We start from the raw sequence: 12,629 nt of genomic DNA, 5'->3' as shown, positions 1-12,629 counted from the left end.
TCTATTTAACATTAAGACAGTCCACAGTGAATAACACAAATGTAAGCAGATAGAATTAGATTAGACTTAGACTTACAGTGTGGAAACAGACCTTTCGGCCCAACAAGTCCACACCGACCCATACTCCTACATTTACCCTACCTAACACTACGGGCAATTTAGCATAGCCAATTCACCTGACCCGCACATCTTTGGACTGTGGGAGGAAACCGGAGCACCCGGAGGAAACCCACGCAGACACGGGGAGAACGTGCAAACTCCACACAGTCAGTCGCCTGAGTCGGGAATTGAACCCGGGTCTCAGGCGCTGTGAGGCAGCAGTGCTAACCACTGTGCCACCGTGTTCTGTGAAAACTGCAGCAATGACATTCTGTCTAGGGCTGGATTAAGAAAAATGGAGACAGAAGTTTCACACAGCTGGGAAATTGCATCAAAAGTTGCAAAGATTGGAAGTAACAGAGAAGTACCGCACATTCATTTCATTAAGGCTATTTCAGTGCTGTGTCCAGGGTGAAATTTTGATTAGAAAATCAAGCATTTATATGCAGAAGCAGACAACCAAATTCTAAATTCAAAAAGTGAAGAATTTTTTTTCAAAAAAAATAATTGAGAGGCAACTCCCTCTAACATCATGGAAACAAGTCAAGAAGTTGAATGCTCAAAAGGTTAGTGTGAATGGGATCAGACTGTAGGTCATAGGGTTCACAGATAAGCATGAAAAGAATGATAAATGCCACGTTCTTGGAATGAATCTTTAACAGACATCAGAGAACAAATACCCAAAAGAAAAGTGAAGAATATTAGTTTTAAAGCACTATAGACTTTAAAATCCAAGATTGTTGTAAGTTGTTCACAGTTAAAAATCACACAAGACGTTATATCCAACAGGTTTAATTGGAAGTACACGAGCTTTCGGAGCAATGCTCCGTCATCAGGTGATTGTGGAGGGCTCGATCGTAACAGAATTTATAGCAAAAATTTGCAGTGTGATGTAACTGAAATTATACATTGAAAATCTGATTGTCTGTTAAGCGTTTCATCTGTTAGAATACAGTGATAGTTTCACTTCTTTCATGTGTAAATCACAAAACCCTTCTTTTTAAAGTTGCATTCTCGGGTTAGCTGCTAACAATGGTGATAGCTAGACAATATTGTAAGACCAGGTGACAGAGGAAAAAATGGGAGAGGTTTAGGCTAGGGGAAGGCAGCTCAGAAGGCAGGAGGTAGGTGAAGGGGTGGGGGGGGGAAAGAGGTGATGGTGATAGGCCGAAGTGGATAGGTAGGAAGGAAATGAACAGGTAGCTCAAAAGGCAGATTGGAGTTTGAGGGTTGGATCTGGGATACAGTGGGGGGATAGGAAGATGAGGAAACTGGTGAAATCAACATTGATACCATGTGGTTGAAGGGTCCCAAGGCAGAAGAGAAGGCATTCGGGTGGCTTGAATTTGGTGGTGGACATGACCCAGGTCCATATCCTTGGCAGAGTGAGAGGGGGAGTTGGAAGTGTTCGACCACAGAACGGTAGGGTTGTTGGGTGTGGATGTCTTGGAGAAGTTCTTCAAACGGTTCTACAACTTGGCGCCCTGTCTCCCCACTATAGAGACCACCTCGAGAGCAACAGACACAGTGGATGAGGTATTTGGATGTGCAGCAAGTGGAAGGATCCTTTAGGTCCTTGCATGGAGGTGAGGGGGAAAAGGTGTGGGTGCAGATTTTACATCTCTTGCAGTGGCAAGGGTAGGTGCCAGAAGTGAAGAGTGGGTTGGCAGGGGGGCATGGACCTAAAAAAGGAGTCGAGGAAGGAATGTTCTCTGCAAAATGTTGATGGGGTGGGGAGGGAAATATCTCTGGTGGTGGGGCTGACTGTAGGCAGTGGAAGTGGCAATGGACAATACATTGCATCTGAATATTGGTGGGGTGGAAAGGGAGAATCAGGATAAAACCCCTCCTCGTCCTCCCTTCATACACTCCACCAACCCACCCTCCACTCTGAGCATCTTCCCTTGCCACCACGAGAGGTGTAAAGTCTGTACACCCACACCTCCACCCAAGATCCCAAAGGATCCTTCCACAGCTGGCAGATTTTCTTACACATCCAAATACCTCATCTACTGTGTCCGTTGCTCTCAACGTGGTCTACTCTACACTAGGGAGACAGGACGCTAACTTGCACATCAGTTCAGAGAACACCTCCAGAACATATACACCCAACAACCCCACTGCCATGGCCGACCACTTCAACTTCCTCTCTGCCAAAGACCTGCAAGTCCTGGGCCACTTCCGCTGCCAAATCAAAGTCACCCAACACCTGGAAAAGCTCATCTTCCATCTTGGAACCCTTCAACAACACAGCAATGTCATTTCATCAGTTTCCTCATCTCCTCCATTCACCTTCTCCCAGATTCAACATACTCAACTCCATCCTCTTGAATTATCCTACCTGTCCATCTTCCCTCCCACCTGTAACCATCACCACCCACCTTCATCTCCCTATCACCTTACAAGCTACTTTACCCAGCCCCACTCACTCCTATTTATTGCTCAGCCCCACACCAACATTCCTGACAAAGGGCTTATGCTAGAGGTTGACTCTCCTGCACCTTGGGTGCAGCCTGACTTGCTGTGCTTTTCCAGGGCCTCACTTTTGACAGTACATTGAAGCTATCCTGATGTAGGTAGTCATAACAGCTCAAGAGAATAACCATTTTGAAAAACAGGCACATTTGCTTGTAAATCCATCTGATATAATGAATGTTCATCAATCATCAACAAAGCCAGGAGACTAGACAAAGTCAAGCTGCCTCAATTTTCAACTTTCGATCACCTGTTTATATTCACCTGAAAATGTTTCAAGTGTCATGCAATAATTTAAACAAACACCAATCATATTCTTTTGTTGCCCATTAATCAAAGGCCATTATTGCTCTGATGTTTTCTACATGTGCCAGTTTCAAAGTTAACCAAAAAATTTTAATTTGGAAGATAATTAATGTCAGGTGCTAGAAATCAGTATTGCCACTTTGTGCTAAAACAAATTTGAGTAGCCCACTCCTCCACTTTTGAGGAACTCCGTTTAAGATAAAACTAACTATGCAACTGTTGTGTACAGTTGCTAAATTTAAATAAGAAATTCCCATTTCCCTTTGTACTTAAGATGTGCAATGACAATATTGTGACCACACCTGACCATACCAACACATTCCGTAAGAGCAAGCAATTTTGTTTGCAATACTGACCCAAATTTTAAGTTCAACTACTGGCCCCATTCCACTGGCATCTCTTCAAAGGGAGAGAAGGGGTGGAGAGTTTGAAGGGATAGATTAAGCCTTGCGGCCTGAAACAATGGTCAAACTTTTTTATTCACTCCAAACTAAGCACTTCAACAGTAAAAATAAATTTTATTTAAGATGAATGCAACATGTCAACCAAAACTAAAACGTGTATGCAGTTAATTTCATGGTGAGCAATTTATTTGTTATAATCATAACATGCAAACTGAGATACAGTACAAGTGAAATTATCCAACCAACCACCACTGAACCTGAAGATTCTCCTGAGGCTGCAATGCTAGATAAGACAGAATTTCACCAATATACCTTCACAGATGAGACAAACAAAACAAAAAACCCAAAACAGGAGAGCAAGATAAAAGCACAAGTTTATTCTTCATCAGATGAGTCTCTTTCAAATGTATACACCATGAAGAAAGCGTCTGGTCTTTTCGGGACGAGGGGATGTCCAGGTCTCACAATCTCAAAGCCAAGAAAGCTAAATGTGCGAAGCAGTGAAGCTGGAATTTAAAAACAAGAGTTAATACTTCCATGCAAGTAATATTTTCTTCAGCCATAAAGACAAAGCTGACAATATTGACCATTACTGAGCAAATGCTTGCATACATAAATAAACATGAAAATTCTTTAGTTGTACTCAAATATATTCCACTTCAGTGAATGATCCAGCTAAAAATAAATCACTGGTTCATCTCAGACCGCCACTCTTTATGAAAAAGTTGTGCTGTTTTCTTTAAAATGTACTAAAGGCAATTTCCTTTAAAATGTACTAGAACACTTTTGAACAACCAGTCAAGACTGAAAACCAAATTTCTCTATTCCATAGAATTCAAAATTATAGCTTCATCTTCAACTTCAACATTAATCTCCTACATATGTCCCTAGACAATACAACAGGAAGTAAAAATCTGTTACTTCTTGGTTTGCTTGCAACTGTTCAGAAGCCCTCCCCCACTAATTTTGTTCATGTGGTCCTTGAGGGCTGTGTGGGGTGATAATTTCCATAAGCAGAAGTGAGTACAGCAAGCTGTTGACATGTTGATCACTATGCTCAGAGCCTCGTAGCAGCTGCACAACTTAGAGGGGTCATTTCGGTTTAGTTTATGTGATGACACTGCTGGTCAAAGATGCTGGTCCATCTATATAAATTTTCAATGATGGAGAATATTCAAGAAAGCTTTATCATCTACCTCTACTATTCAATTTCTTTCTTTTCTCACCACAATCTAATCTCAGCCAATGATTTTGGATCCCTTGTTACAATACATGAACTAAAAGCTATCTGCTCTGCAAGTTTTCAGAAAATTGCAGAAAACTGCAAACATTTCGTAAACTAGCTGAATGAAATAGTCACAATTTAATCATTAAGCAAACTGCAAAAGTTTCAAAATTAGAAACACTGCAGTTAGCTGAGCACAACGTTCTAGGTCTTTATGTAGAAGATGCTTTACAAAGCCATGACTAATATAGAGAATCCAGGCAATCTTAAGGATTTCTTCTACTCAAATGCAATTTTAAAAAGGCAGCAAAGATGGTTAAAAGCATACACAAATTCTATTTAATCCAGTTCAGTCATTTCCTTTGAAGGCTGAATAAGGAAACTTTTAAAACCATAAGTTCAACACTCATGATGAGCAACTAAAGTGTGTGCATGACCCATTTCAGATGACAAACCAGACAAGATGCAGTCATCCAAGAGCAATGACACTGCATTACTGAGTTGAAGCTGTTGTGCCAAATTTGACAGTGGTCTTTCAGTCCAAATCAGAAGTCTACCAATGGGTCCATAATTTATCCAGATCAGTCCACCAAGAACTTTTTATTTTTAAATATAATGAGTTTCAAATAAAAGCCACATTCTAGTTACTTTACAAACTATTTATGCCCTAACCTTAATGTCAAAATTGTTTATATTCAATGAATACCTATCTTTCAGATGAAGATAATTGACCATTTGACATTTTAGAGATAGAGTTTTAGGTAGTGAAAACAGATACCTGATGCACCCCAATAAGAGCACATTTTATTTTGTATTATTTGAAATCAAATTCTAATGTCCAAAATCTCTGCACTGAAGGTTCTGCTTGAGCTCTCGCTTTGTAGATTTTCTTTAAACAAGGTGTTACAGATTATCCTTTTAACCAATCACATTCCACTGGCACAAACAGCCAAGCACAGTTTTCCATTTCTGCACACAATGGAGGTCAGAGGAACAACCACTAATTTCAATTTTGAACTTAAAATCACTGGAACTACTATTGCAAGACAATGCTATGGGAGCCGCCAGACATCACTTGTATTGCTAATGCACCTTTCTCTTCATACTACAGGTATTCCGCTATAATGCACATTTCATCAGTGCAAATTGGCTATAACATGACTGATAAACTTAGGACGCTGTTCAGATAACATTTTCTACTGAACCAATATAGCAATTTCCTGTTAGTGATCTTATACAGCGAGATTTTCTAAAGCAGCTTTCCGTAATGTAATTTTCTACAGCATGAGGTTGGAGAGAAACAACTGTCACATTATAACAGAATGACCTGTATATACAACTATGGTCATTGACCAAGAAGAAAACTTCTACAATACAGTCTACAGATTGATGGAAAATGGCATACTGCAAGGAAGTGAGTGAGTGCAGTTGTTTGTCTGGATATTTGGAATCATGGTCATGATCTATCAATTCTAAAATTGCATAGCTTAAAGATAAAATGGAAATGTAAGCTTCAAATCTGGAAAGTGCACTTGGATTTTTACAGCATCAGAAAGATGAGATTTTCAGCTAGTTTAACATTGTTGTGTCACTGAAACATTTGAATAAAAGAATATTTGTCCTCACATAACATCCAACGGATACCCCTTCTCCAAACACCCCAAAAGTAAAAGCTTCCCAATCAAAGTTAAAACTTAATTTGGGAAGTACAGTTGCAAAGGTTAATTGCTAACTTCAGTATTTTATCTCAAGAAACTTTAGTCTGACAGTCAATTAAAGTTATCATCTGAATCAAAACGATAGAAGGGACATGATCACATGAATGTTAAAAGGATATTACTTCCTGTGGGAGAATACAGAACTAGGGGTCACGTTCAAAGATAAAAAGTGTCTTTGGAATTCCTTTCCACAAAAGACTGGATGCAAAATCTAAATAATATTAAGGCAAAGGTAAATTGATTTTAGATTAGGGGTACACAGGCATGTATAGTTGATGTTGAAATCAGATCAGCCATGATCTTACTGAATGGTGGAGCAGATCTGAAGGGCAAAGTGGCCTACTCTTGTCGCTTGTTCATGGATAAAATCTGAGACAAAACTCCGTGTTAAGCTAACAATGTGAGGAGGATATAGGGAACTGTCTGGATTTCCAGCAAAGTGAATGAGAAACCCATGACAACACTAGAATAATTTTGATACATTAGACAGGCTGCTTACTTATGGGTCTAACTCAATGGTTGCAATACGAAAATGCACATTAAGGGCCACAGATGCTATCAACACTGCTCAATTACCTCGATCATCCCTGTTCTTGTGGAAGCAAATGAACACATGCTCAGCTTGAAGATGTTCTTCTGCAAATTCAAGCAGGATGGCAAAACTGGAAAAAAAACAGATAAAATGGGTTCAATGCTGGATTTATTCTTCAATAAAGAAACACCAACAGGAAAAGGTTTGAATTACTTTAACATTATACTAGCATTTACATTACATAAATAGTGCTTGAAAATCCCACAGGTTTTTAAGGGTAAAGCTGCCATAATCCTACTGGATCATGGGACTGCTCTCTCATTAAAGAGAACGGGGAGTGGCTTAACCAGATGGTCGCCACACCTCAAGCAAGGGGAGAGAGCAAAGAGTTCTTCATGGTAGCCTTTGCAGTGCGGAAATTGAAGTCTCACTGTTGGGATCATTCTGCATCATAAACCAGCTGTCTAGCCAACTAGCTAACTGACACCGGACCTGTGTGTAATCATGATGTCCTGTCTGAGACTAGAACTTCAACTTAAGGTAGAGGTTCCACTGAAATTTGTGGTAAGATAATCAGCATAAAACAAACTGAGTAACCAATGACGTGGCCTATTTTCACGTATTACTGGTTTATTACAATAACAACTGGTTAGTAAAAGAGCCACGTAACACCCAATGCTTAACCATAGAATATTTGACCCAGCAAATACTAAACAGGAAAATTTCATACATGATCGATTTGCTGAGCTAATCACGTGCAGTACCACATACCTTTCTTTGCTTCCTTCTGGCAAGACTCCACCTGGGAGTTCAATGTACAGATTGTTGTTATTCAGTACTGCTCTCCAGTGAACAATTCTTGCATCAGTAAGCTTGGACTGGAAGTGGAGAATTTTAGTCCTGCCATTTGCACTCGAATCTTCTGTGACACTCAGCCGATTATCCTGGGGAATATGATAAATATTTTATAACAATGTTGAAGGAGGTTGAATTGCTGGGAGCCGTTACAATCATATGTAGATCAACTGTCAAATACACAAAAGCAGCACTTGTAGTCATCCTCTAATTAGCCTACAGCCAAAGAACACATAGGGTGACCTTACAGAGGTTTACAAAATTATGAGGGGCATGGATAGGATAAATAGACAAAATCTTTTCCCCGGGGTCAGGGAGTCCAGAACTAGAGGGCATAAGTTTAGGGTGAGAAGGGAAAGATATAAAAGAGACCTAAGGGGCAACTTTTTCACACAGCGGGTGGTATGTGTATGGAATGAGCTGCCAAAGGATGTGGAGGAGGCTGGGACAATCGCAACATTTAAGAGACATTTGGATGGGTATATGAATAGGAAGGGTTTGGAGGAATATGGTCCAGGTGCTGGCAGGTGGGACTGGATTGGAATATCTGCTCAGCATGGACAGGTTGGACCGAAGGGTCTGTTTCCATGCTGTACATCTCTATGATTATGTTAAAAGGCACAAACTACAAGCATTCAAATTTCATATGCTTTCTTGGAAATTACAACTGATCTATTCCATCAACTTAAGCTACAAATACACCCAAGCCAAAAAGCTCTTCAAGCTCAATTCCAATCTCAACCCATAAAAATCATCCTTTACTTTCAAACTTCTACTCGCGTAGCAACTTCCCTTAATTAGACATACAGAATAGATGACTGCGCCTGGAGAAGAATTTAAAGTTTAGCTGTTAACTTTGCAGCTTAGTAGCTCAATACTTACTGAATACAGTATGTTAGCTGCAAGATTGTGATCCCTTTGACCATTCCCTCGCCCACCTGGGATCTTCAAGGGTGGGTGAGGGACATCAGGAACACCACAGAGGCCCCGGACCAGGGTTACGACAGCAACTGGATGACAGCCTGGGACTAAAATAAAACCGGGTTTAGTGCAATTTCACCATCTGGATTCAAAAAACAAAAACTAGAAATTCATGTTCCTGTAACAAACTATCTACACCAAATATCAATTCAGTCTGAACAGAAAGCAGCTCAACTACAACTAGTTACAAACAGTTTAATTTAGACAATCTTCCAATTTCCCTTTTTTTGCTTCAAGTCTAACCACATTGCTGTTTTTCCTCAGCAAAGGGGAATGATGCATGGCATTAAGATTCAGCATAAATTTGAACAAGTTAACCCAAAAGGAGCAACCAATTTTTACATACCCAATTCTGTTGTATTAGAGTAAACAAAGGTGGCAGAAACAAAATCATTGAAATGACAACAAACTGCTAAATTACTGTGCTGATATAGAGATGAAATAACTAATTTGGCCTTGTAGATCAGCCAACTGTCTTAATTTTATTTGGGCAATTTTACTAAACTGTCCAAAACAGCCCAATTTTTAAAAAGTGGAAGAAAATATCAAAGTGGATATTAATGCCACTGCACTTCTATTCTCCAATTTCTTCCAAATAGCACTGTAGTGGTGCAGAGGGGAATGTCGTGAAAAGTGTGGCTGTTGAGAGCCTGGTTGGCCTCCTGCGATCTGGCAGCAAAGGGCAGGCGCTGAGAGAGAGAGAGAGAGAGAGAGAGAAAGTGCAAACTTCCTGTTGCACTCCCAGTCTCCAACCATCAGAGGCACCACGTCGACTCAGCAGAGTTACATCCTCCGGGGAATTTCCCAACCTCTTATTTATCTGTCCACAGATTGACGAGTGAGAGAGAAAAAAAAATCAACCCTAGGCCCTGTTTCCCCCTCTCAAAAAAACCCAGTCGCCATTTTACGAACCTTACACGTCGCGTCCACCCATTAACTTTGCTCCTTGATGATTAGAAATAACTAATCGAGATTATAGAAATTTTTTGGGAGGGGGGGGGGGATGGAGGTTGTGATAGGCTTTCATTTCTGAGGAAATGGCTATGGATTTAAATTCATATAATAGACACAGTAGGGGAAAAATTAAGAACTCCGTCGACGCAAGACCACTTTCTTAACCGCATTGTTGTGCGAAAATTCGGCTTATTACACCTGGTGTACAGAAATCGCGGGTATTTAATCTGGAGGAGATATAAGAGTTTAAAGAGAAAGGTTGTGAAAGAGAGTGAAGCCAATCTCGCCTCGCGTTTGTCTTTTTTTTTGTTATTCGAAGCGGAGAAAACCCCCTACCTTTCGGTACTAGTATTACTACTAAACGTCATGGATGGCATTTTGTTTCCTTCTTTCTCTCTAGCAAAACAGTGACTATTCAAAATGCGCTGAAGGGAGGTCTTGACCATCCGGCCTTAAAGGGGTTTCCTCCACGGGACACCAGGTGAAAGGCTCTGCCGTGCCGCACACGCTGGTCTGAAAATTTTTTTATATAAGAAAAAGGAGAGAGTGAGCTACTGCCGCACACGCAGCTTCTGGCAATCGGAGCCACTGTGACGCAGCAACCGGTGGGGCGGGGCTATTTATAGACGACGGCCTGGGAGGCCGCACCGCCTCATGGGAAAAGGTCCTTCACGCCCCCGCCTCCCCTCCCCCAATCTCCAGTTTAACGGCTTTTTCCTTCACCTCCCCCCTCCCCCACCAAAAAAAATTCAAATCCAACGGACCGCAGGTTTTTGTTTTTTAAAAATATTTCTAATTTCTTTTTAAAAAACGCAGTTGTTCATCGTTGGGATTGCAGGATGTTTATTTAAGTTTCCAATTTTATTTTTAAAAATGTATATTGTCTCGAACGTTAACTACTGCCGACTGTTTAAATTATTTTAAGTGTCGTCGTTGGTTGTCGACGGAAGTGAAGTTTTATAGGAGTCTGCGGCCTTTGTTTTTGTAGTTTTCATGGGTTGGAGTGAAATGGCGGAAGAGGTAGTGAGGGACAGGAGTTCCTCTGTGGTCGCCCTACTCTTAGATCTCTTATTTATTACCGACTGTCAGAAAATGGCTTCAGCCTCTAACTGTCCAAAGCATCAGGCTGGGTGCTTGCTGGTTTCATAAATTCAATATTCCAGTGGGTATACTCAGAGATTCACTCCAGTCAGTGTTTCCCCCTGTCTTGTAATCATCATCATCATCATTATTATCATCAACACCACCAAATGGACAAATTAATCCACCTTCAACTTACTTCATTTCAGGAAAAAAAATCACAGCAGTCCAAACAGAAATCTCGAGCTCCCTGCACCTTTTAACAAGGTTGTGGCTCATCTTCAAGCTCAACACCGTGCTCAATTTTCTGATGAAAGGTCACACACCTCAGGATTAAAGGTTACAGCACCTTAATTGAAATATTTAACTCAGATGCTGCCAGAGCGCTGAATATTTCCAGGGTTTTTTGATTGTTTCTGATTTGCAGCATCCTTTGTATTTTGCTTTTGTGCTCTTTTTCATGAATTTATGGAACTCAGTAAGTATACTTGATCATTTGTACTCAGGAAAGAGGAAGTTTCATAGACTTCTGGATGAAAAAAATCTCTCCTCACCTCAATCCTAAATGGTGTGTGATTAAACTGAAATTGTGTCCTGCGTTCTAGTTATCCACTCAGCCAGTGAAAACAACGTCTTCCCTACTTTACGCTGCTAATTACACATTCAAAAACATTTATTCAGTAAGTTTGAAATAATTCCATTCTTCCAGTAACTTGCCACTGCCATGTTCAGTTTTATCCTCCATTCCAAAGGGACCAGACCATCTGTGTTTCCAGTTCACTGGCGAGTATTTTGTCTCTACAGAACTTAGTTGAAAAATATAATTTGTTGCACCTGATGTTGAGAAAGGCTTTGCATGACGTCTCATGCAATTCACACAAATTGTCGCCATATCCCACATCATTCCAAGGTCTTGGGAAGATTTCACCCATAGAAAATATTGTATCACATCTGCATATTTCTGAGGTATAAACCACATTGCGCAATATCAATTGCCATCTGCTTCTAGTGACCATCCCCTGCACTGATTTCCTTTGTACTCAATCTATTGGGGTACCTGTTTTATACTCAACAGCTTACCTGAAAAATATAATCAGTCAATACTTCAAAATCTATGGAAAAGTTGTTGCTAGCACCCATACAAGTAAGGAAAACAATGCAAACCCATGTCTTCAACTGGATATCTTAACCTAGCTATTCATTTGGAATAAATTGTAAGGAATAGTGAGGAATCTTTTTTTCCAAGGATGTAACTGACAGCTCAGCACATTTCAGCTGTTGTTTTTATTAAATCATTCAGATCCTGACTGAAAGAGTGAAACTCAGTATTATCAACAAGTACCCTACATTCAATCACTTCTATAAGAAGAAAAAAATAATGAATTTATAAATTACTGAGGAAGAATGTAATTGCTACAGGCAAGAGAATTATTTTGGATCTCAAGACAGAAAGCTGTAGTGTTGATATTTTATGTGTAATTACAGGTATTTGTCAAAAATTGTACCTGAATCAATACTGAATGTTAATTGTCCAACATGACTGAACAGGTTTACTGGTAACAGGTCTTGTGGTGTGGTTGTAGTGTCCCTGTAGGTGTGGATTCAACTGCTACTTACCCTGGAAATTTATCAAAACATCCTGGACGTCGGAGGCTGAGGGGTGACGTTACAGAAATTTACAAAATTATGAGTGGCATGGATGGGATAAACAGACAAAGTCTTTTCCCTGGGATTGGGGAGTCCAGAACTAGAGGGCACAGGTTTAGGGTGAGAGGGGAAGGATATAAAAGAGACCTAAGGGGCAGCTTTTTCATGCAGAAGGTGGTGCGTGTATGAAATGAGCTGCCAGAGGAAGTGGTGGAGACTGGTACAATTGCAACATTTAAGTGGCATTTGGATAGGTATATGAATAGGAAGGGTTTGGAGGGATGTGGGCCGGGTGCTGGCAGGTAGGACTAGATTTGGTTGGGATATCTGGTCAGTGTGGACAGGTTGGACCG

At 40.4% G+C, this 12,629-nt stretch overlaps 1 protein-coding gene across 1 annotated transcript; it reads right to left on the bottom strand.

Annotated features, from left to right (window-relative positions):
• Positions 1–3,448: 3,448 nt before the first annotated feature.
• oaz1a (ornithine decarboxylase antizyme 1a) lies at positions 3,449–10,136 on the bottom strand. Its single transcript, XM_060845902.1, is given in 6 exon segments — positions 3,449–3,790; positions 6,804–6,889; positions 7,531–7,703; positions 8,497–8,583; positions 8,585–8,642; positions 9,886–10,136. Coding segments are annotated over 6 exon segments (645 nt in total). The 5' UTR covers positions 9,996–10,136; the 3' UTR covers positions 3,449–3,659.
• Between the last annotated feature and the right edge of the window lie 2,493 nt (positions 10,137–12,629).

This window comes from Hemiscyllium ocellatum, chromosome 28 (genome assembly GCF_020745735.1).
Source record: "Hemiscyllium ocellatum isolate sHemOce1 chromosome 28, sHemOce1.pat.X.cur, whole genome shotgun sequence".
Classification (NCBI taxonomy): Eukaryota; Metazoa; Chordata; class Chondrichthyes; order Orectolobiformes; family Hemiscylliidae; genus Hemiscyllium; species Hemiscyllium ocellatum.
This window is presented reverse-complemented; position numbering and strand designations above follow the sequence as displayed.